The following is a 17,174-nucleotide window of genomic DNA, read 5'->3' on the forward strand; positions in this document are numbered from 1 at the left end:
ATCTTTCAGTCCTTTCTTGAATCCACTCCAGTCAAATTTTCACCATTCCAGAAAAATCCTCTTCTCCAGAAAAATCACTGTTTAAGGTCACCAATGACTTCCACGTTTCCAAACCCAACCGTCAATTTCCAGTCCTCTTACCCAACCTCTTCATACTCTGACACGGTTGATCACTCCCTCCTTTGTAAAAGTTCCCATCTTCCAAATCACCGGACTCCCCTGGGTTTCCTCTCCACTCACTAGACACTCTTTCCCATCTTATTTGCTGCTCCCTTTCCTTTTTTCAACCTTTCAATGTCAGGCCTCTTCTAAACCCTTAAACGCAAAAGAGCTGTTCTCTGTCTACACTCCAGCCCCAGTCCCATGGATTTAAACACCACGTGCTGATGCCTCCAAAGTTCCTACCCCAGCTCTCAACCCTCCTGGAGCTGAGCTCGAGCCTACAGAACACCTCCTCTTGGAAGCTAGTGAATGTCTCAAAAGCACCAAGTCCAGGCAGAGCTCTTTGATTACCCCCATGCTCAGCCCTTTTCAATAAGCAGCATGCTTGATTCTTGTCTTTTCTTACTCAGTAAATCCTGTGCTCTAATATCAACGTATTTCCCAATTGCAACCACTTCTCACAAATTCCACTGTTACCACCTTAGTCTAAACCACCTTCCACTCCCACCTGGATTAATACAACAGCCTCTTCATCCGTCTCCCTGCTTCTGCTGTTGGGTCTCCAGCAAAAAAACTCACTACCCAACAGCCACGGTGCTCTTTCCAAAATGTAACTCAGATCCCATCACTGTCCCACCATATTCAAAACACTCTGTTGTCCTCTCACCACACTCAGTAAAGGCCAAACTCATGTGGTCTGGCTCCTGCCTCTCTTTAACCTCCAACCCTACCACTGTCTCCTCATTCATTCTGTTCCAGTCTTACTGCCCTGCTGTTCCACACATGAGGCAAGCCTGCCCTGGGACCCTGTCCTTCCTCTTCCTTCTGACTAGAGCACAAATCTATAATCTTCACCCAGCTCATTCCCTATTTTATTCAGGTCTCTACCAAATGTCACCTACTCAGAGAGGTTTTCCCTGACCCAGCCTGGAGCACACCTTCCTGACCACACTCATCATCCTCTCTGCCTTTCCCCTACTTGATTTGTGTTCACAGCACTTCCAGTATTGACATTGTCTGTTTGTCTGTTTGTTCCTTGTCAGGAGGACTTGGTCTAGAACACCCCTTTTTCCACCACGCTTAGACCAGTGTTTGACAAACAGAAGGTCCTCAATAACTATCACTGACCTAAGGAATTCACTCATTTCCTCTTCCCACCGTAATCGAGGACAACAAAGAGCTAACAAGAGTCATTTCAAGAAATTACTGTTGTATTCCTAGGGGATGCAGACAAAATGACAAAACTGCTAGATTCCTACACCTCCTGAGATGAACCCAGGCATTCAGAACAGATTCTAGTCTATCCTATGTTTTCACCAGGAGAGTTAATGCTGTAACTTCTAGCAAGCTCTCAAAGCATTCACCCGATTTTGCCAGGCATCTTTATCTATATTAACCAAGATCCATCTTAATAATTAGGTTCCTGTCCTTTACTTTGTCAAAAACTTTTTAAACCTAATTAGGCGGTAAAGAAAGAAGCAAGATAGCGTATTAACAAAAGCTTTGGGTCAATATAGGTCACTCTAATCAGAAAGGCAAAGCTCCAGATGGAGGACGCTGCTGGATAAACACTGGACAGCAGGGGACAAGGGCATGACCTTTATCTTCCCTCAAAACATGGACGTGCAGAGCTAACATCCCTATAAGCAGAAAGGTGATAAAAGCCCTTGATTTACTAAATTTTCGCTTCCCGAGAGATAAGCTCAGCATTTCTGCAACATCTGTTAATGCTCATGAGCCATGTGGGCAGGGAGAAGGGAAAGACACTGAAAATACAGCTGGCATGTGTCATTTTAAAAACTGCCTCAAACCTGAGGATCTCAAATACCTTTATCTAGAGTTCTTTTCTTTTCTTTTTTTTTAAAAAAAGATTTTTTTGACGTGGACTATTTTTAAAGTCTTCATTGAATTTGTTACAGTATTGCTTCTGTTTTATGTTTTGGTTTTTTGGCCGTGAGGCATGTGGGATCTTAGTTCCCCCACCAGGAATTGAACCCACACCCCCTGCATTGGAAGGCGAAGTCTTAACCACTGGATTGCCAGGTAAGTCCCTATTCTTTTCTAATATGTGAGTGAAGTTACCCAGTATAAAGATACCCCATCCTATCTAGCACTTTAAATAAAACTAAGTTATTCAGTTATTCAAATAGGTCCAGTATACAAAATGAAGGATAAAGGAGATAATATGAACCCTCTGTTCCATTATATAGTTATAACTGCCCCCGCTTTTTAAGATTGTAGACAAACTTGTGATTTCTTTGGCTTTTTTCTCCCCCTTCAATCACATCCAGAAGGGGCCTGAGCATGAAGAGTTTAATACCATATATAGCATACATTTACTCTATTTTCCACATAAACATAATCAGCAATTATAAATGCTCCTAAATTTCTTAAAACTTACCATAAAACTAATCTTGACTTGTACCTCTTCTATGGATTACAGATTCTTTTCTTCTCATTTATTTATTCTGGTCTCTCTATGTGATTTAAGTTACTAGCAGATGCTCAGTTTTAGCTAGAAATTTTACCTAACATGTTTACATTACGGAATGAATGACAGTGTTCTCACACAGATGTGTTTTGTTTTTTTGTTTTTTTGTTTTTTTTGCTGTATGTGGGCCTCTCACTGTTGTGGCCTCTCCCGTTGCTGAGCACAGGCTCCGGACGCGCAGGCTCAGCGGCCATGGTTCACGGGCCCAGCAGCTCCGTGGCACGTGGGATCCTCCCGGACCGGGGCACGAACCCGCGTCCCCTGCATCGGCAGGCAGACTCTCAACCACTGAGCCCAACAGTGGTTGGCACAGGAAGGGAAGGGAAGGGAAGCCCAACAGGTGTGGTTTTATACTTAGTTACCCAACGAGTCCACCTGGAATCCTGTGCTGACAGAGATATCCAGCTTTCTTACCTCTCTTGGCTTACTGGCAATGGCAATGCTGCCATCTTTGTTGTATTTGATTGGTGACCCTCCTTCTTGCACTAGGGTCCCATACCCTGTGCTGGTGTAAAATGCAGGAACTCCAGCCCCACCTGCACGAATCCTCTCTGCAAGCGTGCCCTGCAAGTGAAAAAACAACACTGCATCAGAAGTCCATTAAACACTTCTGTCTGCAGACACAGAAAAACTTACAGGCACCATCCCTGTTTTCTAGGTGTTTATCAATCTAAACCACACCCAGCAGTGCATACTGGTTTGTCTCGCTGACACCGCAGGCTAGAATATCAATGTAAAACAGTTACTATCTTTCTAGACAACAACCTCTCTATCCTTAATCCTTAATTCTTAATGGAACTGCTTATTTGTATATTAGTGCTTTCAGCTTCCATGTCTCCACTGGTTTCTTGACATCACATTCTACATCAGTCTATCTGTAATATTTTTAAAGAAATTTCCAAATCTGAAGTATGTAACTTTAACTGTATACATTAAAAAACATACAGTTAAATTTTGTGTTTTACTATGTGCTCTATGTACGCATGGCCTGAACCTTATCTTTAATAACAATGTTATGATTATATAATAATAATGTAAAACGTTCAAACCTATCTAGAGTTTATTCTAAACCATTCTCATAAGTATTTTATCTATTACATTATCTAACTAAGGAAAAATTCAAGCTAGGCAAAGAGTATGACATACAGGTAAAATGGTTTTTAAAAAGCCAAGAGAGATTCAAATTTTGTTTCAGAGTAGGAACAGCTATATGTAAAGTTTTTTTGTATCTTCTTCTGATCATCTTTGTCCCCCTTCTAGGGATCAGTGATTTCAAACCTAATTTCCCCAGCTCTTCCACCACCACCTGCCTTTCCACCTGGTTTTCCCACAGGGTAATAACTCTGGACCCGGACGTTTCCTGACACGCTCCCTAATGTGAAACATCTTGTTACGGTCTAGCTACATCATATTCAGACTAGATAACTGACTAACTAACCAGTAGTAAGAATAGGTTCAGATTTTGTTTTGTTTTGTTTTGTTTTGGCTGTGTCACGTGGCTTGTGCGATCTTAGCTCCCCAACCAGGGACCGAACCCGTGCCCCCTGCAGTGGAAGCACAGAGCCCTAACCACTGGACTGCCAGGGAATTCCCTAGGTTTAGATATTAATGATGGTGTGTTAATATTGTCCCAACCTGAAAACAAGTTTCCACTTGAACTGGGGCCTTTAAATACTAAACTCAAAGAAGGGACTAACAGCTGGGATTTCAGACACTGAGTCATTTGGAATAGGCGGGATATTCTGAGGAAGGATGGACCTGTGACATAAATGAAAACCTTCCAGATACCTGGTTCTCTGTTCTAACTGATGGACAGAGGTGACTCTTCCCTGCACTTTGGGTATTTTAAGTTAATAACATCCACAAAAATTAAATCATCAAAACAACCATAATAACACTCCCTACTTTAAAATATTTTTTATGTCCACCCTCCCTGAATACTATACTCCTCTTTGCCCAACTGGGCAAAGGCATGAAAATCGACTATTGCCACATACAGGCCCCCTGCAGGTACCACCAAGACCCCACATCCAACCCCCAAGGGAGTCCTAATCCCTACCACTTCATCAGCACTTCCTCCCTGGCTCTCAGGCTGCAAAACGAGTTCCTAGAGCCAATGTTTACTCATGCACCACTAAACTGGGGCAGGAAATTCTGACTTCTTTCAGCTTAAAGGAAGAATGTGAAAGAAATATTAAGGAAGTTCCTTTCCCATGTATATGCCCTCTGACAAAATAAGGGATAATGCAAAAGATAAAAAAAAAAGGCAGGGATCTACCTAGGGAAGATGGCGGAAGAGTAAGACGCGGAGATCACCTTCCTCTCCACAGATACACCAGAAGTACATCTACGCGTGGAACAACTCCTACGGAGCACCTACTGAACGCTGGCAGAAGACCTCAGACCTCCCAAAAGGCAAGGAACCCCCCACGTACCTGGTTAGGGCAAAAGAAAAAACTAAACAGAGACAAAAGGATAGGGACGGGTCCTGCACCAGCGGGAGAGAGCTGGTGTGAAGGAGGAAAAGTGTCCACACACTAGGAAGCCCCTTCGCGGGTGGAGACTTCGGGAGGCGGAGTGGGGGAGCTTGGGAGCCGCGGAGGAGAACACAGCAACAGGGGTGCGGAGGGCAAAGCGGACAGATTCCAGCGCAGAGGATCGGGCCGACCGGCACTCACCAGCCGAGAGGCTTGTCTGCTCGCCCGCTGGGGCGGGCGGGACTGGGAGCTGAGGCTCCAGCTTTTGTCGGAGCGCCGGGACAGGACTGAGGTTGGCGGCGTGAACACAGCCTGCAGGGCGTTGGTGCGCCACGCGGCTGGCCGGGAGAGAGTCCGGGGAGGGGTCTGGACCTGCCGAAGAGGCAAGAGACTTTTACGTCCCTCTTTGTTTCCTGGTGCACGAGGAGAGGGGATTAAGAGCGCTGCTTGAGAGGGCTCCAGGGACGGGCGCGAGCCGCGGCTAAGATTGCGGAGCCCAGAGACGGACATGGGACGCTGAGGCCGCTGCTGCCGCCGTCAGGAGGCCTGTGTGCGAGCACAGGTCACTAGCCACACGCCCTTCCGGGGAGCCTCTGCAGCCCGCCACTGCCAGGGTCCCGGGATCCAGGGACGGCTCCCCCGGGAGAGCGCACGGCGCCCTCAGGCTGCAGCGTCACGCCGGCCTCTGCCGCTGCAGGCCCGCCCCGCACTCCGTGACCCTCCCTACCCCCCCGGCCTGGGTGAGCCAGAGCCTCCGAATCAGCGGCTCCTTTAACCCCGTCCTGTCTGAGCAAAGAACAGACGCCCTCCGGCGACCTACACGCACAGGCGGGGCCAAATCCAAAGCTGAGCCCCTGGGAACTGTCAGAACAAAGAAGAGAAAGGGAAATCTCTCCCAGCAGCCTCAGAAGCGGCGGATTAAAGCTCCACAATCAACTTGATATACCCTGCATCTGTGGAATACCTGAATAGACAACGAATCATCCCAAATTAAGGAGCCCTGTGGATGAAAGGCTCTTGGTGCTGCAGCCAGGAGTCAGTGCTGTGCCTCTGAGGTGGGAGAGCCAACTTCAGGACACTGGTCCACAAGAGGCCTCCCAGCTGCACGTAATATCAAACAGCAAAAATCTCCGAGAGATCTCCATCTCAACACCAGCACCCAGCTTCACTCAACGACCAGCAAGCTACAGTGCTGGACATCCTATGCCAAACAACTAGCAAGACAGGAACACAACCCCACCCATTAGCAGAGAGGCTGCCCAAAATCATAGTAAGGCTACAGACACCCCAAAACACACCACCAGACGTGGACCTGCCCACCAGAAAGACAAGATCCAGCCTCATACACCAGAACACAGGCACTAGTACCCTCCACCAGGAAGCCTACACAACCCACTGAACCAACCTTAGCCACTGGGGACAGACACAAAAAACAACAGGAACTACGAACCTTCAGCCTGCAAAAAAGGAGACCCCAAACACAGTAAGATAAGCAAATGAAAAGACAGAAAAACACACAGCAGATGAAGGAGCAAGATAAAAACCCACCAGACCTAACAAATGAAGAGGAAATAGGCAGTCTACCTGAAAAAGAATTCAGAATAATGATAGTAAGGTTGATCCAAAATCTTGGAGATAGAATGGACAATAGAATGGACAAATTGCAAGAATCAGTTAACAAGGACCTAGAAGAACTAAAGATGAAAGAAGCAACGATGAACAACACAATAAATGAAATTAAAAGTACTCTAGATGGGATCAATAGCAGAATAACTGAGGCAGAAGAACGGATAAGTGACCTGGAAGATAAAATAGTGGAAATAACTACTGCAGAGCAGAAAAAAGAAAAAAGAATGAAAAGAACTGAGGACAGTCTCAGAGACCTCTGGGACAACATTAAACGCACCAACATTCGAATTATAGGGGTTCCAGAAGAAAAAGAGAAAAAGAAAGGGACTGAGAAAATATTTGAAGAGATTATAGTTGAAAACTTCCCTAATATGGGAAAAGAAATAGTTAATCAAGTCCAGGAAGCACAGAGAGTCCCATACAGGATAAATCCAAGGAGAAATACGCCAAGACACATATTAATCAAACTGTCAAAAATTAAATACAAAGAAAACATATTAAAAGCAGCAAGGGAAAAACAACAAATAACACACAAGGGAATCCCCATAAGGTTAACAGCTGATCTTTCAGCAGAAACTCTGCAAGCCAGAAGGGAGTGGCAGGACATATTGAAAGTGTTGAAGGAGAAAAACCTGCAACCAAGATTACTTTACCCAGCAAGGATCTCATTCAGATTTGATGGAGAAATTAAAACCTTTACAGACAAGCAAAAGCTGAGAGAGTTCAGCACCACCAAACCAGCTCTACAACAACTGCTAAAGGAACTTCTCTAGGCAAGAAACACAAAAGAAGGAAAGGACCTACAATAACGAACCCAAAACAATTAAGAAAATGGGAATAGGAACACACATATCGATAATTACCTTAAATGTAAATGGACTAAATGCTCCCACCAAAAGACACAGACTGGCTGAATGGATACAAAAACAAGACCCATATATTTGCTGTCTACAAGAGACCCACTTCAGACCTAGAGACACATACAGACTGAAAGTAAGGGGATGGAAAAAGGTATTTCATGCAAATGGAAACCAAAAGAAAGCTGGAGTAGCAATTCTCATATCAGACAAAATAGACTTTAAAACAAAGACTATTAGAAGAGACAAAGAAGGACACTACATAATGATCAAGGGATCGATCCAAGAGGAAGATATAACAATTGTAAATATTTATGCACCCAACTTAGGTGCACCTCAATACATAAGGCAAATACTGACAACCATAAAAGGGGAAATCGACAGTAACACATTCATAGTAGGGGACTTTAACACCCCACTTTCACCAATGGACAGATCATCCAAAATGAAAATAAATAAGGAAACACAAGCTTTAAATGATACATTAAATGAGATGGAGTTAATTGATATTTATAGGACATTCCATCCAAAAACAACAGAATACACATTTTTCTCAAGTGCTCATGGAACATTCTCCAGGATAGATCATATCTTGGGTCACAAATCAAGCCTTGGTAAATTTAAGAAAATTGAAATTGTATCAAGTATCTTTTCTGACCACAACGCCATGAGACTAGATATCAATTACAGGAAAAGATCTGTAAAAAATACAAACACATGGAGGCTAAACAATACACTACTTAATAATGAAGTGACCACTGAAGAAATCAAAGAGGAAATCAAAAAATACCTAGAAACAAACGACAATGGAGACACAATGACCCAAAACCTGTGGGATGCAGCAAAAGCAGTTCTAAGGGGGAAGTTTATAGCAATACAAGCCCACCTTAAGAAGCAGGAAACATCTCGAATAAACAACCTAACCTTGCACCTCAAGCAATTAGAGAAAGAAGAACAAAAAAACCCCAAAGCTAGCAGAAGGAAAGAAATCATAAAAATCAGATCAGAAATAAATGAAAAAGAAATGAAGGAAACAATAGCAAAGATCAATAAAACTAAAAGCTGGTTCTTTGAGAAGATAAACAAAATAGATAAACCACTAGCCAGACTCATCAAGAAAAAAAGGGAGAAGACTCAAATCAATAGAATTAGAAATGAAAAAGGAGAGGTAACAACTGACACTGCAGAAATAAAAGAGATCATGAGAGATTACTACAAGCAACTCTATGCCAATAAAATGGACAATCTGGAAGAAATGGACAAATTCTTGGAAATGCACAACCTGCCAAGACTGAATCAGGAAGAAATAGAAAATATGAACAGACCAATCACAAGCACTGAAATTGAAACTGTGATTAAAAATCTTCCAACAAAGAAAAGCCCAGGACCAGATGGCTTCACAGGCGAATTCTATCAAACATTTAGAGAAGAGCTAACACCTATCCTTCTCAAACTCTTCCAAAATATAGCAGAGGGAGGAACACTCCCAAACTCCTTCTACGAGGCCACCATCACCTTGATACCAAAACCAGACAAGGATGTCACAAAGAAAGAAAACTACAGGCCAATATCACTGATGAACATAGATGCAAAAATCCTCAACAAAATACTAGCAAACAGAATCCAACAGCACATTAAAAGGATCATACACCATGATCAAGTGGGGTTTATTCCAGGAATGCAAGGATTCTTCAATATACGCAAATCTATCAATGTGATAAACCATATTAACAAACTGAAGGAGAAAAACCATATGATCATCTCAATAGATGCAGAGAAAGCTTTTGACAAAATTCAACACCCATTTATGATAAAAACCCTGCAGAAAGTAGGCATAGAGGGAACTTTCCTCAACATAATAAAGGCCATATATGACAAGCCCACAGCAAACATCATCCTCAATGGTGAAAAACTGAAAGCATTTCCACTAAGATCGGGAACAAGACAAGGTTGCCCACTCTCACCACTCTTATTCAACATAGTTCTGGAAGTTTTAGCCACAGCAATCAGAGAAGAAAAGGAAATAAAAGGAATCCAAATCGGAAAAGAAGAAGTAAAGCTGTCACTGTTTGCAGATGACATGATCCTATACATAGAGAACCCTAAAGATGCTACCAGAAAACTACTAGAGCTAATCAATGAATTTGGTAAAGTGGCAGGATACAAAATTAATGCACAGAAATCTCTGGCATTCCTATATACTAATGATGAAAAATCTGAAAGTGAAATCAAGAAAACACTCCCATTTACCATTGCAACAAAAAGAATAAAATATCTAGGAATAAACCTACCTAAGGAGACAAAAGATCTGTATGCAGAAAATTATAAGACACTGATGAAAGAAATTAAAGATGATACAAATAGATGGAGAGATATACCATGTTCTTGGATTGGAAGAATCAACATTGTGAAAATGACTCTACTACCGAAAGCAATCTATAGATTCAATGCAATCCCTATCAAACTACCACTGGCATTTTTCACAGAACTAGAACAAAAAATTTTGCAATTTGTATGGAAACACAAAAGACCCCGAATAGCCAAAGCAATTTTGAGAACAAAAGAAGGAACTGGAGGAATCAGGCTCCCAGACTTCAGACTATACTACAAAGCTACAGTTATCAAGACGGTATGGTACTGGCACAAAAACAGAAAGATAGATCAATGGAACAGGATAGAAAGCCCAGAGATAAACCCACGCACATATGGTCACCTTATCTTTGACAAAGGAGGCAGAAATGTACAGTGGAGAAAGGACAGCCTATTCAATAAGTGGTGCTGGGAAAACTGGACAGCTACATGTAAGGGTATGAAATTAGATCACTCCCTAACACCATACATAAAAATAAGCTCAAAATGGATTAAAGACCTAAATGTAAGGCCAGAAACTATCAAACTCTTAGAGGAAAACATAGGCAGAACACTCTATGACATAAATCACAGCAAGGTCCTTTTTGACCCACCTCCTAGAGAAATGGAAATAAAAACAAGAGTGAACAAATGGGACCTAATGAAACTTAAAAGCTTTTGCGCAGCAAAGGAAACCATAAAGAAGACCAAAAGACAACCCTCAGAATGGGAGAAAATATTTGCAAATGAAGCAACTGACAAAGGATTGATCTCCAAAATTTATAAGCAGCTCATGCAGCTTAATAACAAAAAAACAAACAACCCAATCCAAAAATGGGCAGAAGACCTAAATAGACATTTCTCCAAAGAAGATATACAGAGTGCCAACAAACACATGAAAGAATGCTCAACATCACTAATCATGAGAGAAATGCAAATCAAAACTACAATGAGATATCATCTCACACCAGTCAGAATGGCCATCATCAAAAAATCTAGAAACAATAAATGCTGGAGAGGGTGTGGAGAAAAGGGAACCCTCTTACACTGTTGGTGGGAATGTAAATTGATACAGCCACTGTGGAGAACAGTATGGAGGTTCCTTAAAAAGCTACAAATAGAACTACCATATGACCCAGCAATCCCACTACTGGGCATATACCCTGAGAAAACCATAATTCAAAAAGAGACATGTACCAAAATGTTCATTGCAGCTCTATTTACAATAGCCCGGAGATGGAAACAACCTAAGTGTCCATCATCGGATGAATGGATAAAGAAGATGTGGCACATATATACAATGGAATATTACTCAGCCATAAAAAGAGACGAAATTGAGCTATTTGTAATGAGGTGGATAGACCTAGAGTCTGTCATACAGAGTGAAGTAAGTCAGAAAGAGAGAGACAAATACCGTATGCTAACACATATATATGGAATTTAAAAAAAAAAATGTCATGAAAAACCTAGGGGTGAAACAGGAATAAAGACACAGACTTATTAGAGAATGGACTTGAGGTTATGGGGAGGGGGAAGGCTAAACGGTGACAAAGCGATAAAGAGGCATGGACATATATACACTACCAAACGTAAGGTAGATAGCTTGTGGGAAGCAGCCGCATAGCACAGGGAGATCAGCTCGGTGCTTTGTGACCGCCTGGAGGGGTGGGATAGGGAGGGTGGGAGGGAGGGAGACGCAAGCGGGAAGAGATATGGGAATATGTATGTATATAACTGATTCATTTTGTTGTGAAGCTGAAGCTAACATACCATTGTAAAGCAATTATACTCCAATAAAGATGTTAAAAAAAATAAAATAAAAAAAAAAAAAGAGAAAAAAAAAAAAAAAAGGCAGGGACTTCCCTGGTGGTCCAGTGGTTAAGAATCCACCTTCCAATGCAGGGGACGCAGGTTCGATCCCCGGTAAGGGAACTAAGATCCCACATGCCATGGGGCAACTAAGCCCATGCGCCACAACTAGAGAGAAGCCCGTGTGCTGCAACTACTGAGCCTGCGCACTCTAGAGCGCGTGTGCCACAACTAGACAAGCCCACGTACCGCAATGAAGACCCAGCACAGTCAAAAAAAGGAAAAAAAAGATAAAAAAGGTAATTGTAAAGTTAATTTTCAATAGCTCCAAACTCAAAGGATATGTTACCTCAAACTATAATGTGAAGATGAAAACTATATGCTATGGACGGATTTGTGTTCCCCCCACTCCCAAAATTCACATGTTGAAGCCCTAACCCCCAACGTGCAACAAGGTTAAATGAGGTCATAAAGGTGGGGCCCTGATCAAAGAGGATTAGTGTCCTTGTAATAAGAGACCCTAGAGCACTCACTTGCACGTACTCTCCCTCTGCCTCTCACTGTCCCTCTCCCTCTCTCCCCTCCCCCCACCAAGAACCAAATCAGCCTGTACCTTGATCTTGTACTTCTCAGCCACCATAACAGTGAGAAATAAATTTCTCTTTTCTAAGCCACCCAGTCTGTGGTATTTTGTAAAAGTGGCACAAGCGATGAAGATAGTACACATTTTGTTATTCTCAAAAAACTTTAAATGAAGATTGGATAAATCAAGCATGTGTAATGCTATGAGAGGCACAGATGCCAACACTGTAGAGTGATCAGGTGTGACTTGGAAAATCACTGTGAAGCTTCAGGTAGAAAAAACAGTTCTCCCATGCCTGCTCTCTCCAGATAAGCATATACAGTGATTTAATGATTGAATTTTTAAAAATTCTGCTATATTACATTATTACCAATTTGATGAAGTTAGTGGTAATAATACATTCTGTTGACAAAATAAAGCAGTGTGGTGGGCTCAGTTTCAGAGATGAAGGCAGACCATGTCAAAATGGAAGAGTAATGTATACAACCTATAGACCCTTGTTTTACTCATATGGCTTCAAAAACTTTGCTCAGTGACAAACTCTTCAATCAGTTAGGAGAGGAAATGGTGTATAAAGTGAGCAGAAACTTGCTAGATTAATTGCAATCACTGCTTCCTTTGTAATGGCATCAGCTCTCTAGACACCTGGGCTCTGATCCCAGCACTTAGTCTGTGATGTAGTCCCTCCATGGCCTTTACTGTCCTATGTCTCAGCAAGACCAGATTCCCCACAAATTTCTAATTCTGTGATTCATAGGAATTGACTTTTAGGACAATCATCAAACATCCCAGCAATTTCTTTTGCATGCTCAAATGAAATATACATTATAGTGCCAAACTTAAAATTTTATCCTGAAGCCTAGATATTTTCACCTTCTTTTTCAGTGCACAGCAACAAAATAGTTCTCTAGCAAGCAAGAGGTATGACCTATAAACACAATTCCTTGGTTTGGCAAAAGATCATTCTACCTTACCTCTCTTACACAATGAAATTTCTAGGAGGAAAAAGGTATATTTTAAAATAAATTAGTATTGTAAAAAAAAAAAAAATTTTTTTACCTGAGGTGTCAGCTCTACTTCTAATTCACCAGATAAATACTGTCGTTCAAATTCTGCATTTTCACCCACATACGAAGAGACCATGCGTTTTATCTGCTTGGATCGAAGTAAAAGGCCCAAACCAAAGTTGTCAACCCTAGAAGGAAAATGCAAGCAGCTTACAATCAAAGGGACATCTGATAGAATATTAATCTCACTTACATTCAAAAACTTGAAATTTTGTATGACAAACCACTCACATTTCTCCTGACAACCTCCTTTTCTCCCAACTTCGACTTCACTCTCCCTCCTCATTCTCATGCCCACAAGTGGCCATTCCCGCTCAACTAACTCTTTCCTAATTCTCAGAATGCATTTCCAAGCCTCTAACCTCCCCCCAACTGTCCTGACACACTGAATACCTTAAAGTAGTTCAGGTAACAGGTAACTGTCAACCTCCTGATAGACTTGTTTTATAGTCCTAGCTTCCAATATTGAATCTAATAACATTTCCCACCCACCATGAGTGTAAAAGAAATACCTGCATGATTTATTCTTACTTGGTTCAAAAGAAAACTAAAGCCTAAATAACAAGTATTTTCAAGAGTGCATTTTTGAGATGTGAAAATTCCCTGAAAATTGATAACACACTTGTCCACTAGAGGGCTACAAATCACTAAAAAGTCGGTCTTGCAAAACATTACACAAAACGCTTTACCGTTTTTTGTTTGTTTTTTACCTACTGCTAATTACTATCTAGCTAGGCGTTCAGTTCTTCAGGTAAACAATTCTGTTCCCCTCAATTCAGCTCCATCTGCAGCCTTCTTCATCTCATCTGATGGCAGCCCCATCCTCACTACTTCAGAACAAAATTCATGGTGTGATCTCTGACACACACATTCCACAGCAACTTTATTGGAAAATCCTGACTCTACCTTCAGAATCTATCTAGAATCTGAGCATTTCTCACTCCCTCTCTGGGACCGGCCCATCTCTTTCCCGGATACTGCAGTAACCTTTCTTGTTTCTAACCCTGCCTGCTACGATCTACTCATAAAATGACAACCAAAAATACAAGTATAAAATAAAATATGTCAGATCATGTCACTGCTCTGCTCAAAACCCTGCCTTGGTACCCATTTATTTAGAGTAAAAGCAAATGTCTCTAGAGTGGACTGCAAGACCCCCTGGGATGGGATGGAATGCCCTTTCACACCTCTGACCTCACTCCTCCCATTTTCCTTTTTGCTCTCTTCTCTACCTCTTCTGGCCTCCTTACAGTTCCTCAAACATACCAGACATCTTGTCTAGGGGCCTTGAACTGGCCTTTCCATCTCTCTTGGAAACTTTTCCTCCAGATAGGGTTCTACATAAACACCTGTTGACCATTTGTCAAATGAATTTATTGCTTGATTTCACTTTCCCCCTCCTCACTGGCTCCTTTGTAATAAAAATGAAAATCATCAAGTCTTCATGCTAGATATTTGCTATGTGTCCCTCTGTATCCATTCCCCAACCTCTAGCCTGGGGCAGCTGCCCCGTGTAGACTGAATGATGGGGTGCCCTGCCCTCTGGCTTCTGATTGGGCCCATCCATTGCTGACTGGGTTCAGCCAGTGTAAGGCACCACCAGGGGGGTTGGGGGGGGTTGGGGGGAGAATGGCAGCAGGACATCTATTCCCTTGGCTCTCTCCCTGGCAGGCTGCAGCACATTGGATAGCCCTCTCCATAAGGCTTTCTTCTGGGTCCAAACAGCCCCCTCCCCTCAACCCATCAGGCCCAGGGCTGGAGGAAACAGCTCTCCACTGTTAATAATAATCTTGCACTTGGGGGCCATTATTAAGTAAAGAAAGGGTTCCTTGGACACAAGCACTGCGATACAGATCATGGATCTGATAACCGGGGATACAGCAACAGTGGATCTGATGACCATGGATCTGATAACCAGGGTGGCTACTAAGTGACCAACTGGAGGGGTACACTGGACAAAGGTATGATTCACATCCAGGGCAAGACAGAGCAGGAGGGCCCGAGACTTCATCACAGTACTCAGAATAGCCTGTAACTTAAAACTTATGAATTGTTTATTTCTGGAATTTTCCATTTAATATTTTCAGACCAAGGTTGACCATAGATAACTGAAACCACGTAAAGCAAAATCATGGATATGGGAGGAGTGCTGCACATAGTACCTGTTAGTATTTATTAGTCTTCTACATGGAAGTGGGGCTGCCCTTGGAGTTGTCTAAATCCCCACCTTCAAGAACTGTAATCCAAAATTACCTTGTCACAAGGAAATGAAAATAACTAATATAGCACACCTATTCTTCCCTGGGCTCTGTGATTTAATTGGTTGATATATAGCATATCGTGAAACTTTTGGTTTATACAGGCTTGTAATTCACATGTCAAAGTCTTCCAAAGATCAAAGGAACATCTGCAATTTTCCTGCCTTCCTAATCAATCCATATCAAAGTATTAATTCATCTGAATGATCCTAAGGTAGGGTTTGTCGTATCAAGACTGACAGTTAATACTCCATAGCAAAGTAAGTGGTACCTCAGGCCAACAGGTCTTAGTGATCATTAAAAGCAAATAAAACAAAAGTAGACAATCAGGAATCCTGAGCTTTGGAAAGACTTCCAATTCAGGCAGAACTTATATAGATGGAGTCTTAGGAGAAAATAGCCATTACTTCTTTTTTTTTTTAATTGAAGTACAGTTGATTTACAATGTATTAGTTTCAGGTGTACAGCAAAGTGATTTGGTTATATATTCATATACATTCTTTTTCAGATTCTTTTCCATTATAGGTTGTTACAAGATATTAAATATAGTTCCCTGTGCTATACAGTAGGTCCTTGTTTATCTACTTTACATATAGTAGTATATATCTGTTAATCCCAAACTCCTAATTTATCCCTCCCCTACCCCCTTTCCCCTTTGGTAACCATAAGTTTGTTTTCTATGTCTGTGAGTCTATTTCCGTTTTGTAAATAAGTTCATTTGTATCATTCTTTTCGATTCCACGTATTGGTGATGACCATTACTTTTAATTCCATGTTCTCTACATTTTACCCAACAACTCAAACCATGTCGTTGGTCCTCCAATAAAGTGATGCTAAGTTGTCCTCATTTATCTGACTCTAAGGATCAAAACAAAGGCCTCATCCCTATAGACCTCAAGGATTTAAACTCCTCTAATAATGAGAATCAACTTCCAATGAGGGTGTGCAAAGTGCCTTCTTTGAGTTCAGCGAAGTAGGTTATCGGTACCTACTCTGCATCAAAAGTTTACATTGATCTACACCACTCCTTGTAAGCACTGAGCTAACAGGAAAACCCAACCAAGTACTGATAATCTAAAGTATTTTTAATAAATATAAAGTCAGCTCAAAGGGTACAGGATGTGTTTAAGAAATATCAAGTGATCATGAACAAGTTACTTCCCGGATTACAGATGAGTTTCCCCTGTTAAATGAGGGAACTGGAACAGATGATCTCTACAATCCCGTCCAGCTCCAACTCTCGGTGATTCTGAGACGATAGGCTAAGCATAGCAGGAAATAGAAAACTACTCTATGGACTTCCCTGGCGGTCCAGTGGTTAAGACTCTATGATTCCACTGCAGGGGGCGCAGGTTTGATCCCTGGTGGGGGAACTAAGATCCCGCATGCCGCGTGAAGCAGCCAAAAAATAAATAAAAAGAAAAAAGAAAACTACTCCAAGTAGCAGGATTGGCCTGTAATATACATCAGATAATAAATACAATTCAGTACA

General features: G+C 41.9%; 1 protein-coding gene across 1 annotated transcript in view; it reads right to left on the reverse strand.

Annotated features, from left to right (window-relative positions):
• OXCT1 (3-oxoacid CoA-transferase 1) overlaps positions 1 to 17,174 on the reverse strand; it is a 150,736-nt gene that overhangs the window by 119,408 nt on the left and 14,154 nt on the right. The window contains exons 4-5 of the mRNA XM_060147002.1: positions 13,417 to 13,552; positions 3,068 to 3,217 (exon numbers count right to left, since the gene is read on the reverse strand). Coding sequence (XP_060002985.1) covers positions 3,068 to 3,217; positions 13,417 to 13,552 — 286 coding nt within the window. The remainder of the gene's footprint in view (positions 1 to 3,067; positions 3,218 to 13,416; positions 13,553 to 17,174) is intronic.

Source organism: Lagenorhynchus albirostris, chromosome 3 (genome assembly GCF_949774975.1).
Source record: "Lagenorhynchus albirostris chromosome 3, mLagAlb1.1, whole genome shotgun sequence".
Taxonomy (NCBI): Eukaryota; Metazoa; Chordata; class Mammalia; order Artiodactyla; family Delphinidae; genus Lagenorhynchus; species Lagenorhynchus albirostris.